The following is a 27,258-nucleotide window of genomic DNA, read 5'->3' as shown; positions in this document are numbered from 1 at the left end:
TGGATATGAGGGCCATAGGATTGGTACCAAATTCAGAAATGGGTCAAGGGTTTTATTCAAGACTTTTCCTGGTTCCCAGGAAGGAAAACACATGGATACCAATCCTGGACCTTTCCGTACTAAACATCTTTCTGGATATACCAAAATTCAAGATGCTCACTCTGCAGCAGCTGCTGCCTATGCTGAGCAAGAATGCTTGGATGGTGACTTTGGACTTGAAGGAAGCTTACCTGCATATTCCCATAAGGCAAGAGTGCAGAAGGTACCCGAGATTCAAAGTGGGCTCGAAGCATTGCCAGTTCTCTGTGCTGCCCTTTGGCTTATCTACTGCGCCCAGGGTCTTTACAAAGTGCCTGGCACCAATAATGGCATTTTGCAGACAGAAGGGAATTCAGATATACCCTTATCTGGATGATTGTCTCATTCAAGCGGACAACAAGGAGACTTTACTTCAGCATCTGGCATTTGTGCAGCATCTTCTCTGGTGCCTAGGGTTCACAGTGAACCTAAAGAAATCAAACTTGGTGCCCACGCAACAGATTACTTTCCTGGGTGCTCTTCTGAACACTACAACCCAGATGGCTTACTTGACACCAGACAAAAAAGTGCAACTGCCTTCTTCTTTCAAAAACCTGGCTTCAATGAGTCAGCTAACTGCAAGAAAAATTCTGCAGGCTTTGGGTTACATGGCATCCTGCATTCTGTTAATACCATATGCAAGACTGCATATGAGGAAGATACAGTGGTACCTCAAGAGTGTATGGTCTCAGCATTGCCACAGTTTGGAAACAGTGATCACAATTTTGCCTTATCTCTGGCAGGAGTTTCTTTGGTGGGCCGAGGCCTGTCTCCAGAACAAGGGGAAGCCTTTCTGTCCCACTCCAGCCAATCAATTCATAACGACGGATGCTTCGGACTATGCATGGGGAGCCCACATGCAAGGGAGATGTCTTCAGGGTGCCTGGACAGAGGACCAAATGCACCTGCACATAAATTTGAAGGAGATGCTAGCTGTACAGAATGCCCTGACAACCTTCAAGGATCTTATTCTACCGGGGCAATTACTGATGATGACGGACAACACTACAGTGATGTGGTACATAAACAAGCAGGGAGGCTCTCACTCTTACCCCCTGTGCAGATTGGCCATGACTCTGTGGAACACAGCACTGGCCAGCAAGGTAGACTTACAAGCTCAATTCCTGCCAGGAAAGGACAATACTCTGGCAGACAGTCTAAGCAGAAACCTTTCAGATCCACATGAATGGATGTTGGATGTTCGGATATTCAGGATGATAACAGAGGCGTGGGGGGTGCCCGGACATAGATCTTTTTGCATCCTCCCAAAACCATCAACTTCAAGCATTCTGCATGAGGACCTACCACAAACTAGCATGGAAAGTGGATGCCCTTTCATTCAGTTGGAAACACCTCTCAGTATATGCTTTTCCTCCTTTGCCTCTTCTACAACAGGTACTTCTGAAGATCAAACAGGACAGACCGCAAATGATTTTACTGGCTCCCAACTGGCCTTGGCAATTCTGGCATTCCACCCTGATGAACCTGGCTCAGGGTCCACCCTGGATTCTGCCACAAATTCCACATCTACTGTCTCAACAAGATGGCCAGATCCTGCACAGCCATGTCAAAACTCTGAATCTAGCAGCCTGGCGGATCCAGGGTCTTTAAACAGCTCTACCCTAACCAAACAGCTACTGGACGTAATCCTTGAAGCTAGAAGGCCCAGCACCAGGAAATCTTATGAAGGTAAATGGAAGACATTTTGCTCCTGGAATCAGGCCCAGGGTTTTGATTCTGCAGTTCCAAACATTCCTCTGATTTTACAATACCTAACAGAGATGTTGCATAAGGGCCTATCTTTTTCATCTATCAAAATTCATGCTTCTGCTATTTCTGCACATTACAATATGGATCCCCCAATCTTTTCTCATCTGTTACTTAAACAATATCTCAGAGGGGCAAAGAATATAAGTCCCCCTTTAAGAGCACCAGTTCCCACTTGGGATCTCAACTTTGTTTTGGAAAAGTTAACTTTGTCTCCTTTTGAACCTGCAGCTTCCACAGATTTAAAGTTTTTATCATGGAAAACTGTTTTTCTTTTAGCTATAACCTCTGCCAGAAGAGTTTTGGAATTACAAGCACTCATGGGCTGTGGAACCCTTTATTATTTTTCATCAGGACAGGGTGTCCCTGAGGACTAATCCCACCTTTATGCCTAAGGTGGTTTCGAAAGTAGCCTTGAATCAGACTATTCATTTACTTACCTTTTATCCTAATCCTCAAAGTGAAGAGAAAAGAATTTTGCATTCTTTAGATATACACAGGCAGCTTCGCTTTTACCTGGACAGGACCAGGATTTTCAGGAAATCTGACCAATTGTTTGTAGCTTATGCTTCTACTTCACAGGGGAGAGCAATCACTAAGCAAACTATTTCTAAGTGGATTGCCCACTGCATCAAGTTCTGTTACTCTCATCATGGCAAACCAGTTCCTGTTAATGTTAGAACACATTCTACCAGAGCTACTGCTACTTCGGCAGCTTTTCTCAGTGGAGTTCCTATCAAGGAGATCTTAGAAACTGCTACTTGGAGTTCTGTGCATACTTTTTATAAGCACTACAACCTCCCTCTCTATTTTAAATCTAGGGCAGGCTTTGCCTCTGCAGTCCTGCAGAGTTTTGTAGCCACCCCTTCTGTTCCTTCTCCATCCACCCTTTCTTAGCTTTGGGATTCAACCCTACAGTAATGACTGTAACAGTGAACCACGATGAACATAGTACAGTTGTGTACTCTTACCATAAATGTAGATGTTCGAGTATGTTCACTGTTACAGTCTGGGTTACCCTCCCTCCTATCCCCTCTTTTGTTATTCTTTGAGTGCTGTCTGTGTCTCCTTGACACTTCTTTTTTCTCTGAGGTATTTTTGCTGGTGATATTTGGGAATGTTCTGGTTTATGTTTGCTTATTCTTTTGATTAAGCTTTTGGCCTTTATTTTTGGGCACTTGACATCTGGGGCAAGAAAAACTGGGGAAAATGGTGTTGGCTGATGTCTTTATACCCCTGGTGCACTGACGTCAGGAAAGGAGCGACTTCAGCCGACGTCGGACCCGACTTTGGGACTCTGGCCGATCGAGGGCTGCTGCCAGCAGGAGGAACCCTACAGTAATGACTGTAACAGTGAACATACTCGAACATCTACATTAATGGTAAGAGTACACAACTGTACTTTCTTTCTTCTCATGTCTGAGTGGCTTTTATTCAGGAAGCCCAATATCTTTCTGCCTTCCAAAACATGCTGGTTTATTGAATTCTCAAAAATATTAACCACATCTAAAGGATTTGCCTTTGCAAACATCTATTTATTTACCTGATTAACAACCAATCAACTAATAAAAAATAAAATAAAGAAAGTAAAATAAGAAAGCATGAGTTTGCATGATAAACAGCAAATAAATAACAGTAAATAAGTAAAATAACAAAACATTTTAAGGTTTACATTTAATGCCATGCACATAATGTAACATTTGACAGAACAATGTATTATTTTGTGAGGTACAGAGATGAATGTATAAACAATGGGGCAGATTCAATAAAATCTACATGAAGTGTACATGATCTGTATTCAAGAACATCCGTAACACATTTTTGCACTTTGTAGTCACTCAGAAGATTACACTAAGTGTACATGTAGCCTGTACTTTGTGGTAACCTTTGTGAATCCCCCTCAGTATTTAAAGCTGCAAGAATGTCAGTAGGAAAATTAAAATTAGGAGGAAGAAGGTGTGAGTTATGTCTGTGTTGCCTGATCACTCAGAACGGTGTACACTTAGTGTACAATTAGCATAGGTGTTAATGAACCCTAGGTACTGTTTTCATTTGCTGAAATACTTCTGGCTATCAGGTCCTACTTTTTTTTTTGGATTAGAAATCACAAGTAGAAGGTCACCATTAAAAGTAACAATCAGATGGTGGTGTAGTTATTCTAACCCCTCGGTCTCTTGAAGCTTGGTGCATCACACAGGGTTTCAAAATTACTGACAGTTGCTCAAACCCTGGCTAAGTAACATTGTAGCCAGACAAGAAGAAAAATGTGAAAGGCAAAAACTGTGTTAGTAATAAGATTTATTCGCTTTGGCGATTCTGTTTTGTTGGGGGGGGGGGGTCTGTAATTTAAAAAAAAGATTCATACTCCAGTAAGTGCTTCAGAACTGCTTTTTAGACTAGAGAGCAGCTAACTCATTTTATAATTTGCTTAACTTGCATCCTCACATTGAAGGACATGAACAAGTGAGATTTCAGACTCCTGCATTATCTATCTCTGCCATAGTTCTCAAATAAATAGGGACAAATTTCAACAGAATCAGGGATAAATCCAGAAATAATCAGGGACAATGAGGGCCACTGTTTAAAATAGCAGTGCTGCCAACTTAAGATGTTAACAGAATAAGAAAATACAAATTAATATACATTTTCTAAAGTAAAAGTCTGAAACTCACCACCATGTCTCCAAAAGTCACCAGTTTTAGGAGTGATTAAGAGGGACAGAGCTAAAATTTGTGTCAAAATGAGGGACATCCCTGAAAATCATGGACAGCTGAGAGGTATGATCTCTGCCTTTGTGTATCTAGTGAAATAAATAAAATGATGTGCTGTTAGTTAGTACTGTGAGGGTTTCCCGTGTAGGCAGTGCGTGCCCTCTTGTGGTTGTTTATAGCAGTGCATACTCCTAAAACAAAACTGATTTTTCCTAACATCATAATCAGATGACCCTTTGATTTACACTGTAGAGTTGCACAATGTCCGGTAATTGCAACATAGGTAAATGATACAGCTTCCTTACATCTTGGGAGGGTATGAATTAAGCAATGAATCACATGGGGCTATGTGTATATGTCAGTATATACCGATGACTTATATGGTTTGTTCCGAGGAGTTATCACTAGACTGGGTAAATTCTGCAGTACCCCACCTGACATGACTTTTTGCTGTTAAGTAATGTACTTATTTAAAAATGTTTTTAATTTCCTTTTAAACATGTACATTACTTTATGCATCTTTTATGTTTCTGTGTTATTGCACATTTATGAGGAGTATGGACCAGTGCATACTTTAACATTACTACATTTGTAAGCCTGGCTTGCTTTATTAATTAATTAATTAATTTATTTATTTATTTATTATGCTTTGCAAATGAATGTTTCTAAATTTGATGGGTGTTAAATTCACATCAGTATTCCACATTTTTTCCATTTTTTTTTCATTTTTTTTAAATTAATTAATATATTTATTGATGGTTTTCTTTTCTTTCAATACTTTGCTTTGGTGTAATGGTGGTAAGTTTAAGTTTTGGAAATCCTGTATTCCTTCCCAGTGGCTGACAGCAACTTAGATGTTGCAACCGACTTTGAATTGTCATGCTTTGTGCATACCTCTCAACCACTTACAGCGAGAATTTTGAACAAGACCAAAAATAATGGGGGGAGCAGATTTTAAACACTATACTTATAAACTTATAAAGTGAAAAACTTACTGGAATAACAGCTTTACATTAACATGCATGTTCTAAATGATATGAAGTCTGATTTTGAAATGTCTGTCATTACTTAGTGACTTCAGTCCTCCGTGATTGGCCAGAAAACCACAGATTTTATGAAGAATAGTGGTGGTGCATGGGGTTAGCATTGCCGCCTCACAGCAAGAGGTTCTCCGGTTCAATCCTCAGCTGGGGTGCCTTCTGTGCGGAGTCTGCATGTCCTCCCTGGGGTCACATGGGTTTCCTCCAGGTGCTTCAGTTTCCTCCCACATCCCAAAGACATGCTGTAAGTGGAGTGGACACACTAAACTGGCCCTAAGTGTGAGTGTGTGTGAGTGTGTGTGTGTGTGTGAGTGTGTGTGTGTGAGTGTGTGTGTGTGTGTGTGTGTGTGTGTGTGTGTGTGTGTGTGTGCCTTCTGTGGAAGGTTGGACACCAGGCTGGCAACTCAACACCGTAAAACTCCACTGCCAATCATAAGCAGAGAGTTGATCCACTGTGGCGATCCCTAACTGGGAAAAGATGAAAGAAGAAGAAGGCCAACAAATATTAGAAAAAAAATCTGGAGATTCTTCAAACTTCTAGACAGTTGACAGGTATATATGCTGACTGGATAGTAAATGATAAATATGCCTTTGTATAGTTATTTGCTTACTTGCAAACTGAACAGTTGCAGTGGATACACTAAAAGTTTCTGTTTTACAGGCAAGGCCAAGAAGTTAGAACCTGATAATATAGCAAGGGTGTACTGCAACAAAGCACATTGAGTAATACTGAAAGCAAAGGAAGCTGCTGATCCAGAGTACAGCAGACCTTTTACCATGAAGTAACACACCAGAAACTTAACTAACATAAACTGTGTGAAAGTAGAAAATAGCACTGTACGGGCTGTTAAAACTGACTGCAACAAGGCAGTAATAATGCTTTCCTAGGTGCACTACACAGTAATGCAAACAAAGCCTTATTCTAAAACAAGAGTTAAGTGATGTTAAAAACGTAAGGATGGTTAAATGCAGTGTTTGTAGTAATGCTATAATATGCACTGGGGGAGTTATTCCAAGTTGTCAGACCTCAGTGTGAGTTGCACCTAAAGTGTTTACACTGCATATAAATTTGTGGAATGCTTTTAAAACATTGACTGGGAGATTTATATTTATAAGAAATAAGCATTCTGTTAAAGGTAGTTCATTTTACACTGTCAGTTTTTGCACTAGTGAAGTGGAATTTATGTTGGTGGAGTGGTCTTTATGTTCCTGCTTCTTTTTACTATTATCAAAAGCTTTAAAGTCTTAAATATGTAATTTAATAGTAGTTTATTACCCTAAATCTTAAATTGGGAATGTTAGAGTCAATATGCAATATTCATTTATGTTTTTAAACTTTTTTTTTCAAACAAGGAACTTACTAACAAAATAACAGTACCAGCAAGTGATAACAGGAACTGTAAGATGCTTAGCCATATAAATGTTTAAGCTGACACATTTAAAAGTTCATGCTACTCTTTGCAAACTCTTTAATAATGCAGACCTCCCAAATCAAGCAGGCTCATATATATATATATATATAACACTGGTGTATAGTTGTGTTTACCCAGCCAATCAATAAGGCTAGCCTTAAAGGCAGACAAAGTAATACTTTGTTTGATATGGAGTGGTAACTTATCAATGGTCTTCGGATATGTTTTGCTAGGAACCTATCCCTCCAACAAGTCTTGGTTATTTGTTAGTGTGAGTTCGTAGAGTCACTGATTTTGCGAAGAAGTACAAGCACAAATAAGGTGGGGTCTTTCAGGTGGCTCCCTGAAAGATTTATTTTATTTATTTTATTTTACATTTGTTGACCGGGCTAGTCTAGCTGCATATATATCCATTTTCAGTAGAGGCCCGGAGAGAAAAGCTCCACATAGAAGACATACACAAATAGAACATAAACATTAATTACAGGAAGCTTGTTAGACAGGTGTTCCATGGTAACATTTTTTTTTCCCCACTATGAGAAGAAAGAAAAGGATTTAGAAGTATGCGATAGACACCCAAAGCAAAGTAATAAGCAGGAACAAGAGAACAAACTACTTAAAAAAGGGATTGGAAGAATTCGTTGAAGGGTGGTAACTTGTTGATAAGACAGTAAGATGGCCAATTCTGTTGTTCATAGGTACAATAAGTCAGCTTAGAAGGTTATGGCCTTAAAGTTGAAGAAAGAGAGATGTACAATTATGTTGGGCAAGACTAAAATTGAGTGATACTCTAGTCGGGGTTAGTACAGGGACATAGCCAGTGGGTTGTAAGTTATGATTTGAGTTTCTTTTTAAATAGTGATGTTGAAGAAAGAGATGTAAGTTCACCAGGAAGTAGGTTCCAGCTTTTGCCTGCAGTGTTAGCGAAAAGGGATTCTCCTGCTTTATTGTTAGGTTTTTGAGTAGTGACGAGTAGTTTGCAGAGCGTAGGTTTGTAAGATTTTTATATGGGCAGATTAGACTTGTGAGAATTGGTGTGTTACTTGGATGATAAAGGGTTTTATGGGTAATAGTTGGAATTTGGTTCTGAAGTTCCAGTCAACCCAGTTGTTTCAGGTTTTGGCAGTGGTGGGATCTAACAGGGGAGCCGGTAGCAAATCTGGCAGTATTATTGTAGGAGATTGCCAGCTTGTTGAGGTTGCTTTTTGATAGATTTGTGTATATAGGGGAGGCATAAAAGAGTGCTGAGATGAGGTGGAGTGGGCAATAGAAGTTCTAGCTATGGGAGTAAGGAAAGTTTTAATTCTATAGAGGGAGCCTAGTTTTCGGTTAACTGATTTTATTGTGGTGTTAATATGAGTATCATAGTTAAGGTTGTGGTCAGTTGTCACTCCTAAGAGTTTAGTGGTAGTGTCAGGGGATATAACTGTACTATTTTTAGATTTAATAGTGAAGTAAAGTGGGTTGGACTTGAGTGTAGGAGTAAACAGCAGTAGTTTAGTCTTTTTGGGGTTAAGGAGGAGGCAACACTGTAAAAACCAGTCCTCAACAAGCTCAAAGACATTTTGGGTGAGGGACTGCAGTTCAGATGGTTCAGTAGCTGAGGAGATTAAAGTGGAGTCATCTGTATATTGAATGGCTACAGCATGTGGGATACTAGTAGATAGATCATTTATAAAGACAGAGAATAGAAGAGGGCCCAGAATAGAACTTTGGGGTACACCAAGGGAGACAGGAAGGTGTGAAGATAGAGTGTTGTCCCAGAGTACTGCCTGTTGCCTGTTATCTAAGTAGGACTTGAACCACTGTAGAGCTTGACTATCGAGAGAAAGGGACTTAAGTATATTCAGTAGTAGGTGATGGTTAACCATATCAAATGCTTCTGAAAGATCTATAAAGATAGCAGAGGACAGGGTGTTATTGTTACGGTTTTTGTTAATGTCAGAAAATGATAGGAGAGCTGTAGTGGTGCTATGGAAAGGTCGAAAGCCGTGTTGAGAGTTAGCTAAAAGGTTATTTTGGAGGAGGTGTTCTAGCAGTTGGCGATGGATGCATTTTTTCCATGATTTTAGCTATGGGAGAGAGTAGGGCAATTGGACGGTAGTTAGAAAGTTCTGTTGAGTTGCCACCTTTGTGTAGGGGAATTATATGTGAGACTTTCCAGATGGATGGGATGGTGCTTTTAGTGATGGTTCTATTAATTAGGATAGAGATAGGATAAGCAATAAATTTAGCTGCTATTTGAAGATACTTAGCAGGTAAGAGGTCAGCAGAGGGGGTACAGAGTTTAAGTTTTTGAAGGAGAGTACAGATAAGGGATGTAGGCACAGGTTGGAGTTGGAAAGTGGGTGGTGAGTTATTTAAGGATGAAGAAAGATTAGAGGATACAGGAGGTAGAGACTTAGCAAGTGACTGGATAGCTTCAGTGAAGAAGGTATTGAAGGAATCAGCAATTAGTTTGGGAGCGTTGCTGGTGATTCCAGATGGGGTTGGTGTTTTAGAGTTGCCTGAGTGTAATAGTCTATTGATTCCTGACCAGAATTTTTGTGGACTTTGTTGATTGGAATATTGAAGTTGAAAGAAGAAGTTTTTTTTGTCCAGTAGTATTGATGCTTTAGTTGAGTTTCTAAGCTGTTTAAATTTTAGATGGTCTGATGAGGTTTTAGAGGTATGCCATTTGGCCCAAAATTTGTTTCTTAGTAGAATCTTTTGCTTAGTTTCCTTCATAAGCCAAGGAGCAGTTTTGGTACTGCCCCTAAGAGTATGAAAGGCCGCATGGAAATCCAAGATTTCAAGGAACTTAGAGTTGAAGTATGCCACTGCTTCATCTAGTTGGAGGTGTTATAAAGGTGACCAGATGCATACACTCAGTTCATTCTGGAAGTGTTCTGGGTTAAAATGTTTATTGCAACGAGAAGTTCTAAAAGTTGAGGGACTGGTAATATTAGTCTTATGCCGAATTATATAAGTTAGAGAGTGATCACTAATGTCAGCTGGTAGGATACCTGTCATATATGTTGTGGATAGAGTATTTATAAGGATCCAATCTAGGGTGGTTTCTTTGTTAGTAGGTTTATGGATACGAGTAGGTGAAGTGATAGTTTGGGAGAAGCCATAAAGGTTTATGTGGTTAGATGGATTATTGGAATTACAGGTATTCCAGTCTATATTAAAGTCACCTAGAAGAATGGTTTCTTGTGGATAGCCAGCTAAGGAAAATTTCAAGGGAGGTGATGTTATTACCTGGAGGAAGATATGAGCATATAATGTAGATAGACTTACTAATGTTAAGCTGTAGCTTAGTGATAAGAATTTCAGTATTGCTATCAGAAGGTGGGTGAGTATCAAGTGGTGCAACTTGGAGGCCTGCTTTTTATAATAAGGCTACACCCCCGCCCTTCTTGTTAAGGTGATCTATTCTTATAATACTATACCCAGGAGGGGAGATTTCATAGTCTTGGGTTGTTGGTTTCAACCATGTTTTGGAAAGGCAAAGAATGTCAAAGTCATGTACATCCAGTAGGGCATGAAGGTGAGTCACTTTATTTGACACTTCGTATGTATAAATGAGATATGAAGAGGGAGTTAGGAGGCCTAGTAGGGGTGTGAAAGGAAGAGGGAGAGGGTTTATCTGGTTTAGCTGGTCTAAAAATGGAAGGGCCAGGATTGGGATGAATGTCACCATCAAGTAGGAGGTGAAGGTGTAGTCTAGGTGTGTGAATTAAAGTAAGATTCAATATGTTATGTGCTCTTTTAACTTGGTGGTGTTTATAGCTAATGTGGGTGACTCTATGATACTTTGGGAGGAGGTAGTTAATTACAGAAGTAATGTTGATGTGTTTAAGAGTAGCTGATGAGGATGATGTGAAGTATCTTTTGTGTGCAGCTGGAAGTTAGTGAAGCTAAGATGTTCACAGGCAGTTAGGACATAAGGAAGGAAAAGGAAAGGCAGAATTAAGAACAGGAATAGCGGTTTGAGGTGAGTTAATATGGGGTAAGTAGGCATAGTGCTGAAGTAGTAGAGGGTGGAGAGTAAGTAGTTAAGAGTATAAAGTTAAGTAGGAGGAGTATAGTAAGATAGGATATCTTTAACGAGATGTGGGATGGGATTGGATAATGGGGAGGTGGGAGTGGTTAGAGAGGTATAGGGCTAGGTACACTGAGGTGGGTGGTATTTGTGGGTAGGGTAGGGGAGCGGAGTGAGCTCACAGGGCGAACGGAGCGGGAAGAACCAGGTGAAGGATGAAAAAATGAGAATTCAATGAAAACAATCAGTGAAATGCTGACTGCTGAGGGTAAGTGAAGGAAGAGGAGAGTGAAGGTGGTAGTAGACTTAAGTGGAAGTATGAGGATGAAAGGTAGCTAAGTGAAACTGTGGTGGTGAATTTGAAGGGGTACAGTGGGACTACAGTAGAATACGTAAGGAAAAATTAGTTCTCTGAGGGTTTCTAATATGAAGTAGTTGGTTAGATATATAAGGATAGTATCAGGAGAAGGGTGCCATCTACTGGGCAAAAACTATACTGCTACAGTAGCTCCTGGAGGAAGATTGGAGGACAGGAGTAAGGGAGGGAGATGGTGCAATGAAATACAGAGGCTACAAGAGGGAAGGAATGGAGGTAAAGGAGTAGAGAGGAGTATGGCTGCTGGTTATCCTGGCAGGGAAGGGTACATTTGCATCTATTATGTACAACAAATAGATTAGCATACAGCAAATAACATACTTTCTTGTATCCTTGAGGGGATGAGTTCAGGGAGAAGTTTTCCCTCTATTCCTTAACTTAGGAAGCAACAGCAGGAATTTTATTTTAAATTACTGTTTTGAGGTTGTCAGGTAGGGCAGGTTCCCAAACCCTAATTCAGGATAGGCAGGCTGACTAGCTGGATACACAAAGGGAGAGAGAAAACAAAAGTAGTAAGGAAAACAGAGGGTAAACAGCTAAGGCAAAATTAAAGGTCCTAGCCAGATAAAACATATGAGACAATTGTACATAAAAATTGTACATAAGCAATGTAACAGTAGTATGTTATAAAATGGTCCTTTAGGTTAATTTTGACAATTAGAGCAGTAGTGCATTAGGAATTTTCAAGAAGGAAATAGATACACAATTTCAGTTCACTGCAACAAATATAGGTAGTGTTCTAACTATACAATCAAATGCTAATTAAAATTCTTGTATCAGCTGTTCAAGCTATAAAGGATTCACATGCAGATTGCGGAGTAGTACAGGATAATAAGCACATATACACTCTAGCATGGTCGGTTAGTATCTTTACAGCAAGTACTTAATGATTGGGAAGGCAATAGCTAGGAAGATTCAGTATCGCTATTAGGAAACCCAGGGGCTACTTTATAATTTTTAAGCTAGGAATATATGGAGTAGTGAGGCTCTTCCAATAAGTTTAAATATTGCAGAAAACACACAAGAACAAATAATTTGCTAGGGATAATAAGGAGTCAATATATAATTGGGAAGATAGAGCTATGCCTATACAAGACTATGACCGCACATGTAGCAAAATGAAGTGATTAAATTTGCATATATCAAATTAGCGTTGTGTCGCTAAGAAAAAAAATGGCACAGTAACTATAATGCAAGTAGCATCTAAGCTTGAATCAATTCAGGTCATAACACTAAAAAGGCAACGTATTTATCAGTTTAGCGTCATGTCACTAAGAAATAAAAAAAAACAGCACATTAACTATAGTTTAAGTAGCATGTAAGCTTGTATCAATTCAAGGTCATATCACTAAAAAAAAGCCAACGTAGCTATAGATTAAGTAGCTTATTAATACCGGCATTTGTAAAGTCAAAAACACTAGTCAACAAGGTAATTTCTGTTAAAATGAATGCCAAATGTGCTAGAATGTATACATGGCACTTCCTGCAGTTAAGTAAGTCAGCGTTCATCAACCCCATGTGTACCAGTCATAAGCAAATGTCTGAATACGGCATTAATGTAAACAATATAAGTAAGGTAGCAAATAGAACAGATAACGTTGTAAACAATATACAAGTGGTATTAAAGCCACTGGATAATCCTGGCATTAACTGATTAGATTAATATCTTTTCCAACAAACAAATAAGCAGAGCCAGTAGTTAGCTTAGCACACAACAGTTCCACTACAAATCTCATAAGCAATTAGCCGAGTACGGCACTGAATAGACCAGCCCAATTAAGGTAACAGTTTGCACAAATAACAGTTTGATTATAACATTTCCAACACTTGTAAGGTGAAATGCTGATAAATATTCTTAACAGCAATACTGAGTGATTACTTACAATGGGTGAAAACACAGGAGCCTAGGATGCACAGCAGCCAAGAGCGAGACAAGGAAATTAAAGATGGCGCCTCATGAGATTGGGTATATTTAATTGGTCAGAAAGGATGAAGGTAGTAAGGGGAGGAGAGTGAATGGCAGGGGGAGGTACAAATCAGAGGAGGCAACAATGTTCAGTGACAAGCAGTAGAGGCTAGAGGGGAATATTCATAGTCTAGTCTGATTAGTGAAGTGAGCAAGGGGGAAAGAGAAGTGGAGGGAAAAAGAAACACGGGGAAGGAATAAGGTATAGATAGGTAGGAGGAAACGAGGAAAAGTGCAGAGCTATAAGGAAGCAGGAATATAGTCAGGTGAAGGACGAAAAAATGAGAATTCAATGAAAACAATCAGTGAAATGCTGACTGCTGAGGGTAAGTGAAGGAAGAGGAGAGTGAAGGTGGTAGTAGACTTAAGTGGAAGTATGAGGAGGAAAGGTAGCTAAGTGAAACTGTGGTGGTGAATTTGAAGGGGTACAGTGGGACTATAACAGAATAAGTAAGGAAAAACTAGTTCTCTGAGGGTTTCTAATATGAAGCAGTTGGTTAGATGTATAAGGATAGTATCAGGAGAAGGGTGCCATCTAGTGGGCAAAAACTATACTGCTACAGTAGCTCCTGGAGGGCAATAGGAGGACAGGAGTAAGGGAGGGAGATAGTGCAGTCAAATACAGAGGCTACCAGAGGGAAGGAATGGAGGTAAAGGAGTAGAGAGGAGTATGGCTGCTGGTTATCCTGGCAGGGAAGGGTACATTTGCACCTATTATGTACAACAAGTAGATTAGCATACAGCAAATAACATACTTTCTTGTATCCTTGAGAGGATGAGTTCAGGGAGAAGTTTGCCTCTATTCCTTAACTTAGGAAGAGACAGCAGGAATTTTATTTTAAATTACTGTTTTGAGGTAGTCAGGTAGGGCAGGTTCCCAAACCCTAATTCAGGACAGGCAGGTTAACTAGAATAGGTGAGAACACAGGAGCCCAGGATGCACAGCAGCCAAGAGCGAGACAAGAAAATTAAAAGATCTTCCATAAATACTTAAATACTTCTGAGGAACATGCTGTGTCTTGACAGTAATTCTTTAGAATGATTTTTTTGTTATTCATTTTCATATTTCCATAGAATTCTTCCATAAATACTTAAGTACATCTGAGAAACATGCTGTCTTGAATTCTTTAGAATTATTTTTTTTTGTTATTCACTTTCATATTTGCATAGAATTCTTTCATTTCTTAGAAATGCATTTTACAAAACTACATGTGTATACTGGTTCAGACACCTCAGTAACGCTGCAGGTTGTCTGTCACAGGCTCGTAAGAGGAGGAGCTTATTGTTTCAGAACAGGACTGTTAAATTTTTTTATGTCTGTGTAAAACGAAAAATGTAGTTATATGTGTAAACGTCAGGGTCACTTTCAACCTGTGTTAATTTCTTTCCGTTTGCAGGTCACGCCAGTTTCAGATACACACCCGCTGCTGGTGTTTGTCAATCCTAAGAGTGGAGGCAAGCAAGGTGAAAGGTAAGGAATGAAGGGGTGCTCGATCATTCTGCATGTTAACCTTCTGTCTCAGTATTTCTACCGATTCACACACCAGGGGGATGGGAATAATCAGAACAGCAATGCCCCCCCACATACCGGCAAGAGTTAGCAAAGCTTCCAGGTTTCACGTTTACAAAACCAACCCTGCGAGCTCCCCATACATTAAACCATGTGTATAAGCTAAAACTTTTTATATGAGTATCGTTTATCTTCGTGGGCTTCCATGCAATTTCATATCTGCCCACTTACCTACACAGCAAAACTACTGAAAGCATCACATGACCAATGGCCTCAAAGCTTTAGTCTTAATTTCCATCCAGTAAACCCAGAATTATTAGTCAGGATTTTCCCAATACTGCTCAGCTACTGTGATTTACATAAAACACTGTGTATCTTCCCTGCATACCTCTCAACTGTCCTTGATTTTGACTCATATTTTGGCTCTGTCCCTCTTAATCCCTCCTAAAACTAGTGACTTTTGGAGGAAAGGTGATGAAATACACTTAATGAATAATGACAATAATTAAGAGTTATAGACTTCTTTTACTTCAGAAAATGTGTATTAATTCATATGCTCTGATTCTGTCAATGTTTCAAGTTAATAGCACTAATATTTTAAAAGTGTCCCTGATTGTCCCTGATTTTTTTCGTGACTTGTCCCTGATTCTGTTGAAATTTGTCCCCGATTGGTTGAGAGGTCTGCTTCCCTGTGCTTGTGTGAGTTTTTACCATTTATTAATTTTAGTTAGTTACACTTTATTGACTAGGTTAGTTCCATTTGGCCAGAAGCTTCTTTCCAGGAGAGATCCGAGGTGATATTTTTACTGAATAGGGAGAGTTTGGCCAGGTCATTGGAGAACTTCCTCTATTTTTCTTGATAAGTGCAGTGAGACCTTTTACATCGACCTGACCTACCACCCACACAAACAGATGGAACCTCATTTTAACAACTCATCCAAAGGATGGCACACTAAGGAGTGCTTAAGTGCTTGCTAAGTACTGCACTGTAATGTCAGTAGTGGAAATTAATTCAAGCACTGACTTCTAATTTTCCAGCACCAAAGGTGAGTGTCCTACCTGCTGAGCCACCTGACACTGCTGACAGGAGCTGTAGTTTCCTCACACATTTGAGATATGTATGAATTGCTTATTGACCAAATTGTGCATAGGGTATGCATGGTGTGTGAGTATGAGTGTGAGTGAGTGTGAGTGAGTGTGAGTGAGTGTGAGTGAGTGTGAGTGAGTGAGTGTGTGTGTGTGTGTGTGTGTGTGTGTGTGTGTGTGTGTGTGTGTGTGTGTGTGTGTGTGTGTGTGTGTGTGTGTGTGTGTGTGTGTGTGTGTGTGTGTGTGTGTGTGTGTATGCCTGCTTATATCCTGTGATAGGCTGGCAAGCTGTTTAGATCAGAACTGTTTTTGCTTTTCATCCAGTAAGTGTAGGGAAATACTTTGACTTTGCCATGACCCTCAGTTAGATTAAGCAAATGAACAAAGGATAAATGAATGAATGAATGAATGAATGAATGAATGAATGAATGAATGAATGAATGAATAAACTGTGATGTTTTTCTCTAGATTTTCCCTACTTTACCTAGATGTACTGATGTACCTTAAGCAATTAGAACTATTAATGGGTGCATTAATTACAAAATCAGTGAAATAAGTCCATATAAACCGTGTCAGTTGTTAACAATGTGGTAGCTTATCTAAAAACATAAAGTAAAAGTGCTCCTTCTTCTAGCCCTCTGATCTTTGAAGGCCGTTATCATAATTTTTAATGCTCAGAGGAATGTTTTGAACAGGTGATGTGTTTTTGTAGTAGCAGACATTCTAACATCCCTGTCTGAGAAGACATATTAGCACAAAGGAATAACTGCCTTATTATAAGTGTATTATTTCATGTATTTTTGAGATTATTTTATAATATTTTCCCCCTTGCTGCAAGCCATCTCCTATATTCGTATCATATCAGTGTACCTCTACCCTTCATTTACTCACTCAAGGAAAACCTTGTACTCTGCCTTATTTGTAGAACTGTTAGTAACAGGATTAACATAGCACATCTCCACCAAAAGCACATTGTCTTTCATTTTTTTAAGTTCTAGATCCTAAGCCTTAGTTTAGACCTGCAAAGAGTCTGCTTCCTTTAAATCTAGTGTAAAATACCCTTCCCCAACCAAGCATCTCACACTTAAAGTAAGATGCAAAAACCAAACGGCTGCAGGTACACTGAGGTGCCCAAAACACACAACAACAGCAAAAGTAAATTAAGGCACCAAAGTTACACACTGGAAATCAGTCACTGTACTTTATTGCCGAAGACAAACGGTAAGCGCTTTCACAACTTAATGTTGCTTCATCAGACCACATTACTACAACTGATGCTTGGTTAAATACTAGGACAATTAGTATGACATCACAATTTAAAGAGATATTACTCCACTAACATAAGAACATATATCAATATCCATAAGAAAAATGCATAAAATATATAGAAAGGTGTGTATTTACACACAATAATATTTAAAAACAATAATATTTAAAAAAATATTATATTTAAAAAAAGGGGGGGGTGTCATCCCTGATGGTTATTAAAAAAATATGTATATATATATATATATATATATATATATATATATATGTACATATACCTTACCCGACACCTGCAGCAATTAGAAAGACCCCAAAAGTATCTCACCAAGAGGATCAAGGGTCTCAAACAGATGCCATATGCTGCTCGGTTAAAAAACTCCAGCTCTACTCAGTTGCATACTGCCTACTTCGAGGCGATCTATGCCTGACATACAAAGCTATGTCAAATCCAGAATTAATGGACATGCTCCACCTCAGTAAATCTAAATCCCTTAGAGCCACACTCGAGGGACTTGAACCTCAGCACAGAAATAAATAGAACTTGCTGGAGGGACAGGTTCATAACCCAGAGGCTCCCTTCGTTCTGGAATAGAATTCCAGTTCATGTGAGGCAGAGCACCTCACTGAATCTCTTCAAGAAGAATCTCGATGGGTGGATGGGGGATCGTAGGTTTGTCCCAGGGATTACTCCTGTGTCACTATTAGACAGAGGCACAGTAAACTAAACCTTAAAAAGGGCACAGTATACTCAAATCAAGGGGTGGCGTAAGCCATACAGAATCGGGCTAGGCTTATAATTGCTCCAGGGCAGATAGCCTAGTATGAACCTATGAACACATATAACCATAATAGTACAATGAAAAAAAAAAAAATATATATATATATATATATATATATATATATATATATATATATATATATAAATAAACTCATGTTTTAGTGTTTAAGGCGCCTGGCCTTAAGGTAAGGAACTAATGAGGTGCAGCCATTGAAACCAGGATAGCTATCTGCTTGTAATTTAGTGATCCATTGTTGTTCTAATTCTTCAGTGTGGTTTTCTACGTCACCACCTCTGTTTGTCCTTACTATTTGTTGTAAGATTAAAAATTGAAAACAATGGCTACTGTCTGTATTCAGGACATGATTAGCTAGAGCATTTGATTGCTTCTGGTTCTGTATGTCCTTTATATGTTCTAACATTCTTTCTTTAAAGCTCCTATTTGTTTTGCCTACATAATAGGCATGGCATGCTTGGCAAAAACAAAACTAAACAACATCGACACTTTTACAATCATAATAATTCTTCGTATAAAGTTTAAAACATTTCACAGGATGAATGTTCTCATTTTTAGTGTAGACATGCTGACAAGCAGCACAGTTCCTGCACGGGAAGGTGCCCTGTCTGTTTGAAAGATTTTTTCTAAAAGACTGATGTTCTCTATTACAGAGCTGCTGCTTTAAAGACACATTATTTCTAAAACTGAAGTTTGGGGTGTCACCAACTGTGGAAACCAGACCTGGTATTTCATGTAATAAGTGCCAATTCTTTTTAATAATTTCCGTATACTTATTGATGTCACTTGCAAATCTAAAAACTATTCTAAACTTATTTCTATCAATACTTGTATCATAAGGTATACTTGTATCAGCACTATAAGAGCTCATGTATGGTTTACATCTTGCAGATCTCAATTTCCATGCATCTGCTATTACTCTAGTGATTTCTGAGCTAGAATAGCCTCTTGTTTGAAATTCGTCTTGTAACTTATTTAAAGCAACTACTGCCTCTTCATCATTATTATGTAGGCGTAGGGTTCTATAGACTTGTCCTTTGAGGACATTTCTAGGTATGTGTCTCGGGTGCATGCTTGACCTGTGCAGACAGGCATTGGTTCTTGTAGGTTTGTGATAAATACTGGTTCTTATCTGCTTTAAATCAGTAAGGGTGACACTCACATCCAAGAAATCAACACATGTATCAGAAAAAGTAAAAGTAAACTTCAAAAAGTCTGTAGTACTATGCAGGTAATCAATGAAATCACTGATATTTTCACCATGCCCTTTCCACAAGACAAAAACATCATCCACGAAACGGACGTATCAGAGAATGTAGCCAAAAAATGGGTTAACATCTGACAAAGCATATTGTTCTTCCCATCGTACTAGTGATAGATTGGCATAGCTATTTGCACACAAAGTGCCCATAGCCACGCCAATCTTCTGTAGAAAAAATGGATCCTGAAAAGCTACAATATTATTTTCAAGTATAATCTCCAATAGTGCACAGACTAGCATAATCTTATTAGTAGTCAGCTTCTTATTCATATTGAGGAATTCTCTTATTCTATCAATACCCCAAACATTTGGAATACTAGTAAAAAGAGATTCAATGTCCATGGTAAGGAATACAAATTCTCCATCATTATCAATAGTTTCCATTCTATTTTGCAACCGCTATAAAAACATTTTTGTGTCTCTAAGAACTGTATAACAACTATCCAAGAACTCATGTAAAATGCCTTCTACATAAATAGATAGAGGCTCAGTGCACCATCCTGCTCCTGATACGATGGGGCGTAAAGGAGGAACCGTGGGATGTTTATGGATTTTAGGGAGTCCATAGATCCTAGGAACTAGAGGTTTTTGTACTGAAAAATTATTAAATAAGGATTCATCAATTAATCCTGTAGTCGGTAAATCAAACACTAAAAAAGACACTTTATCAGTCATAGCAATTGCAGCTGTTTTTGTCAGCATTTGATAGGTACAAGTATCTAATAGCAAAACCTTCATCTGGTTAACATATAAATCTTTGTCCATTAATACAATTTTACCACCTTTATCTGCTTGTTTAATAATAAGAGAATGTAAATCCTGCAATTCATGTAGAGCCCTATATTCTTCTGTATTTAAATTATGAAAGGTGCAGCCTTGCGTACCAGGAGTATAAGCTTCATTAAAAGCATTTTCACAGATATCTAAAAATCTTTGTATGCCTGGAGGGGTGGGGGGTACAAAAGTGCTAGGTTTCTTGTATATATTTACATTGACATTTTCATTATTACGAAACATGCATTGTAATGATAAATTCCTACCAAGCAATTTCAAGTCTGTTAGCATTTCAGTTAAATCTGCCTTCTTGGCAGGTATAAAACACAAACCCTTATTAAGCAAACTGTTTTCTTCATTAGTTAGAGTAAAGGAAGAAATGTTAACAATAAGATCAGTTTTTACATCCTCCTTTTCTTTGAAAAGTGTGCAGTTCTGTCCATTTGATATTCCCTTGCTATCTTTCCCATATTGGGATTGCTTTTGGCTCGAGCTCTGAATGGAAGAGCTGCTTTCAAAGTGAATTCTCCCACTTTCAAATTCTCTAAAAAAACACTAGTATCTGTAGCATTTGCTTGTGAAGTGTCTATTGGAGTCTTACCTATAGTGTTTGCATTCCTTCGTTCTTCTGACTTTGAATTTGTATCCATATTCGATGTAGATGTATTCCCATTCACTATAGAAGCAAAGGATGCAACTTGGAGAGTAGGAACACTAGAATTTACATGTTCTTGGTCAGTTTGTTGTGTTGCCATGCTTTCCCTCATCTCAATAGCGTGAGAACAGGAAGTGGAAGCCTGTGTCTCAGTATTTAGTGTCCTACTAGTTCCTCTGTTCACTGTAGCAGGATTATACAAAGGGGTTCTATTTATAGGGTCTCGGCCATGAGAAGACATTATTGTTGCTAAAATCAGTTTTATCTCTGTTTAATTTATTTAATTTAACATTTTGAAGCTTTTTCTCATAGGCACTAATGCTTTCATGCAACTGGCCCATTTTATTAAGGGTGATAGTAGCAGGAAAGGTTACAGATATCTGGTTTTCTAGTGTCACAATTTCAGTTTTGAGCTCAGTTTCAAGAGGTGTAAAAAACTCTATAAGGAGCTCCATATACTTGGAGCTAAAAGATAAATTCAGTTCTTGCCACTTACGTAAGAGTTCAGGATATGTATTCCCATAAGTTGGCATATTTAAGATACGTAGACCTTGAGGTATTACTTTAGCTTCCAATGAAGCTTGTAGGTGTAGTCTTTGCCACTGTAGTCATTTCTACTTATATAGAAGGTTTTCTAGCCCCCTATATTGTGCCTGAAACTCAAGCATTTTTTCCATCTCTGAACCAATATCCACTGTATTTGCCTGTACGTCAGCGTTTAATAATGGATTCACTGGTACTTAAGAAGCTTTAAAACTCGACGATGCTCATTAGATGATTCTTGGTTGGTATCCATGTCCATATTATATCCACGTGCAGTGTGTCCTTAGCCGAATAAAAATAGGAACTGAAGATGCAAAAACCAAATGGCTGCAGGTACACTGAGGTGCCCAAAACACACAACAGCAAAAGTAAATTAAGGCACCAAAGTTACACACTGGAAATCAGTCACTGTACTTTATTGCAGAAGACAAACGGTAAGCGCTCTCACAACGTAATGTTGCTTCATCAGACCACATCACTACAACTGATGCTTGGTTAAATACTAGGACAATTAGTATGACATCACAATTTAAAGAGATATTACTCCACTAACATAAGAACATATATCAATATCCATACGAAAAATGCATAAAATATATAGAAAGGTGTGTATTTACACACAATAATATTTAAAAACAATAATATTTAAAAACAATAATATTTAAAAAAATATTAATATTTAAAAAAAGGGGGGGGTCATCCCTGATGGTTATTAAAAAAAAAAAAAGAAATATATATATATATATTTATATATATATATATATATATATATATATATATGTATATATACCTTACCCGACACCTGCAGCAATTAGAAAGACCCCAAAAGTATCTCAACAAGAGGATCAAGGGTCTCAAACAGATGCCATATGCTGCTCGGTTAAAAAATTGGTGCCTTAATTTACTTTTGCTGTCATACTTAAAGTACACCAAAGAATTCAAGATTCTTAAATGCAATATGAAAAGTCCTAGTAAGGAAGTTAGAATTTGGTCCTAAAACACTACTAATTTGTTTGTATTCTTAAAGTATGGAGAGGAAAATGAAATCCCTGTTGTAGCTCCATAAATATCATTGTACTTTTATAAATCAATATTTAAATCCTCTCTTGCAATTCTGTAATTGAGTCTTTCCCTGTAACCCAAGTACTTCACAGAGTAAATCTGCCTAGTGAAACGCCTTTGATTCTTTCCAACCTGATTATAGCTTTCTTATTTTAAATGCAAACGACCACTCCATATTCCAAGATAGGTCTTATGATAGTTTAGTAGATCGGGAGCAATACCTCAGCTTCCTTGCTGTCGCTGTTCTTTCGTACTGTGTTTACTTCATAGTAACACGTCTTAATGGCATCATTCATGTGTGGCTCAAAAGAAACATCATATCTATCAGCACTCCTGGTTATCTCACATTCTCCACCCCCTCTAGAATATGATCACCAGTTGGATAAAGGGTAACCATTATTTGATTTGCCAAAGTGTATTACTTTTGTATTTTGGCATTAAGTTCCACAGTGTTAAAGTCAGCCCAATGTACAAATTGGTCCAATGCATTCTGTAGTTTAAATTGAACATTTACTGATTTTACTGTAGCTCCTATTTTTATGTCATCTGCAAAACGTACTGGTTGAGATGTGTTTTACCAGCAGACACCCTAACATAAAAATTATAATCATGTGGGACCGAGCACAAACCCCTGGGGAACTCCTGACTCTTTTTTTTTTTTATTATCTGCATAACTATTGCCTATTCTAATTTTGCTACTCCTGTTCTCAAGCCAGTTAGCTGTCCACCTCCTTAAAAGTCTGTTCACCTTGTATTTGGACAAAAGACTCCTAGTTCACCATGAGGGACAGTGCAAGTAAAGGTAAACTATGTCCACTTCCAAATCCTGATCCTTAACTTCCCACACATACTGGTAGAAATTCAATACTTTTGTGAGACACTTATCTGTTTCCTGTAAATTTATGCTGAGAGGCATCTTTGCACATGGTTACTTTGTTACCTAACAGCTCTATGACTATTCATTCAAAAGCACTTACCCAAAATGCATGTAAGGCTTCTGGGTCTGTAGTTGTACAGGAAATTAGCATCTCCTCCCTTTGGAATAGGTATAACAGTTGCCTCCCTCCATAATACAGGGGCATAACAGCACTTTAATGATACCTGAAATAGAAATAACAGGCATTGTACTATCAACAATATTTACCAGAAAGTGGTCCTGCTGAAGTTATACTTTTTATTACCCATAATGCTTTTTCTAAGAGGGATAAGGTAATTACAGGACTTTTATCATCACCTTCAAAATCAACTGCATCATTGCAGGTACCAGATAACATAATTCTCAGCAAATTTGTCCCTAAACAATTTAAGTTAAGACGTTAGTCTGTTATTAAACAGTTACTTTCAACAGTATTTTAACCTTGATTATTTTCCTTATACTGCATTATGTGCTTGAAAACTGCCTTCTTGTGATTGCTAATAAATGTATTGGAAGATCCCTGTCGTACCTACAACACATCTTCCTAACAGGTTTTCTAAATTTCACATTGGTATTTAATCAAGCTATACTCGGTTGGATGGGGACTTAAGTTTTTTCCATAATATATTTTTTCCTGTTTCACAGTATCTGTAACTGCCTTGTCCACCATAACAAACTAATTTTCCTTTCCTTTAAGTGTACATTTGGTACGTACCTATCCACATTTCTATGTATGATCTTATAAAAAACTTTCCAAGAATCTGCAATATCCACTTCCAGCTCAAAGCTCTCAGATATTTTTTATAGAATGAGAATCTGCTCTATAATTACCTTTGAACTCTCCATCTACTATAAAGTTCTTATTCTGCAGGTAACCAGTTATTATCCTTTTTACAGACAAATGGTCTGAACCACAAAGTTTAGGTAAAATTGAGAACAAAGAGATCCTAATTTTCTCCTTCAACTAAATCGCATCCAGAATTTCTTGTAGGTTTATTTACAGTTTGAATATTGCCACACGTACTACTAAGACTATATTTCACTTAAAGGACTACCATACGAGGACAAGTCCTTTCAAACAATATTTGGTTCATTCAGATCTCCAGCTCTTATAAATTCTCACAATTCATCCTTTGCCTGATTAGGTGTGCAATAGAACGAACCTGTTTTCAAAGGTAAACCGTTCCATACTATCTCAACATGCAGTAATTCAACATCAGTCCTCTTAAGTAACAAATGAGGGTGACGTGAATTTTTTTAATAGATTTATACTCCACCTCCATTCCTATTATTTCTGTAATTGTGAAAGCCACTGTATCCATTATCTCATAAAAGCCTGTTTATGTTTTGGAACCAGGTTTTGGTTACAATGACAACATCCAATTTTCGCCAATAGTTCTAGCTTCCAAGAAGGGAATCTGCCACATCTTTGAGCAGTTACATACAGTGACATGCACCACAAAAGTCAGTATATACGTAAAACATCAATCTGTAAATCACTTACCTGCACACAGGCAAACATGTTTTTTCTATATGATCTATCACTTTCATTCTCCTGCTACAAACTGGAGACATCAAATACAAACCAAGCCCTTTTTACATACCTTCTTACAGCCCATGCATTAACCCCTGTGTTGAACTACAGACTGAAGAAATTCTCCAGTACCTTCTCACAGTTTATCTGTTAATGCTCATGTTATACTGTAGACTGGAGATATTTTTCCCTACCATCTTACAATCCATTCTTTAATGCTCAAGATATTCTACAGAATGGAGATGTTTTCCATTACTCTGTCATAGTCCATATGCTAATTGGAGATGTTTTCCATTACTCTATCATAGTCCATATGCTAATTGGAGATGTTTTCCATGACTCTATCATAGTTCATATCCTAATTGGAGATGTTTTCCATGACTCTGTCATAGTCCATATGCTAATTGGAGATGTTTTCCATTACTCTATCATAGTCCATATCCTAATTGAAGATGTTTTCCATTACTCTATCATAGTCCATATGCTAATTGGAGATGTTTTCCATGACTCTATCATAGTCCATATCCTAATTGGAGATGTTTTCCATGACTCTGTCATAGTCCATATGCTAATTGGAGATGTTTTCCATTACTCTATCATAGTCCATATCCTAATTGGAGATGTTTTTCATTACTCTATCATAGTCCATATGCTAATTGGAGATGTTTTCCATTACTCTATCATAGTCCATATGCTAATCCTGATATTAGACTTATTGTACAATCTGGACAAAGTAAATAAAAAAAATCCAGTATGAATTGCAGATGCCTAAACAATAAAACTGACCATCTTAAAGCCTGGTTAGCTGTTCATAATCTAGTTTCTGTTCAAATGCTCAAAATGTGGTTGCTTGGTTTAATATGTTCAAACATGTAATTATGTGTGTTGGTGTAAATTTTCTGTGTCACAGCTTAGTCAGAGATAATACCACAGAGAAAGCATGGGACATTTTTGTATTTTAAATGATTGCTCTTTCTGTATCATATTTTGTCTGAGTTAAAGCTACCTCAGAACCAGAGTAATAAAGTAAAGAAGTATGGAGTACAGGGTAGGCTTGCCGTCCTTTAAGGGTATATCTGTTTAGATGTTATGTGCACCTATAATAGTTTTGCGCAATAGTTGCGGTGCATTTGTTTTTAGAGCAGTTAGGTTTCAAGGAATAGTAATGGAACCTTATAATCCACATATTCTGTCCATTTGTGAGGCCCGACTGAAGCCCAGCAAACTATTACCAACTTTTATTTTGACTGTTCATGTGTCTCATTTCACAATGACCATCCTGGTGGGTAAATAGGTGGTTGCTATACTGAACGGCTAAACATCTTGATGCCCATATCAGTGAACAAGCTGTCTTTCCTGCTCACATCATGCCCATCAAGATTATTAAACTTATTATCATTAAGACAACTTAGGCTGTTTATATTTATTTATTTATTTATTTATTTATTTATTCTACTTTGATAAACTTTTAACTCCCCTTTAGATTTCCTGGCACCACTGATACAGCTTAAAAAAAATCATTGTATTGGGTGACCTTAACTTGGATTGATGAATCCCTTGCCATCAGAACTCACTCAGTCGCCTTCCATATTGGATTCTCACAAGTGGTTACCACCTGTGCAAGACCTAACACCACCACTCATGGTCACTGCATTCTGGGTGTTATACTTACCAGAATACCTGATAGATCTGTCATCTGACTGGTCCTGAAGTCAAACTAAAATCTAGTAGTCATTCTCAACATCTTCTCTTTTCCTGTTGACAAAGATGAACTTCTCTTTTTCATCTTTAAACAATATCATTTGTAACTCCATTTTTAAAAGTCAGTGTGTTATCAACCTAGATCTGATACAGCTGCATTATATTCTTCTGCTTAGCCAAAACTATTTGTGCCTTATCAAATTATGTAATCTATGCAGCAACCATACCCTTTGGTTCATTGAAGACAAAAAAATATATATATAATATACATACATACATAAACGCACATATATTTATTTATATATTCCAGACAGGACTTAAAGGTTGGTATGCTTGAAAAAACAGATTAACTACACATCATAATAATTCTCTGTATCTTAAAAGAGAGACACAAATTGCAATACAGATAGTTAAATTGAATTTATTACAAAAATAAACAGCAAATCTTAACTTTCAAGCCATTAAAAATACTGTACTGAAGTTAAACATATATTCTTCTGATCAAAAACAAACACAATTTTACTACTAAACAATTTCATCCACTTATTGTCAAGGACATTGCAAATCTACCAAAAGACTCTAGATATGATTTATGAACTAGTCCAGAATTTACAAGGCTAGACAGTGGAAGAATGCCCACACCAGAGCCCCATGGGATTCACATATGCATGAGGTCCAGAGCTGTTTAAACAAATTAAGGCACCCAGCAGAGAGATATGCTGGCAGGATTCACAATAGCTAAACTACACACCAAGATGGAGAGTCTACACCATGTAACA

The 27,258-nt window shown here is 37.9% G+C and overlaps 1 protein-coding gene across 2 annotated transcripts in view; it reads left to right on the top strand.

The window, feature by feature from the left end:
- Positions 1–27,258, top strand: part of DGKA (diacylglycerol kinase alpha) — an 858,181-nt gene that overhangs the window by 639,294 nt on the left and 191,629 nt on the right. For both annotated transcript variants that reach the window (XM_044083761.1, XM_044083762.1), the window contains exon 14: positions 14,775–14,848. In XM_044083761.1, the coding sequence (XP_043939696.1) occupies positions 14,775–14,848 (74 nt within the window). The remainder of the gene's footprint in view (positions 1–14,774; positions 14,849–27,258) is intronic.

This window comes from Protopterus annectens, chromosome 9.part0 (genome assembly GCF_019279795.1).
Source record: "Protopterus annectens isolate FY-2018-M chromosome 9.part0, PAN1.0, whole genome shotgun sequence".
NCBI classification, from domain to species: domain Eukaryota; kingdom Metazoa; phylum Chordata; order Ceratodontiformes; family Protopteridae; genus Protopterus; species Protopterus annectens.
The sequence above is the reverse complement of the archived record's forward strand: the minus strand, read 5'-3'. Positions and strand labels throughout refer to the sequence as shown.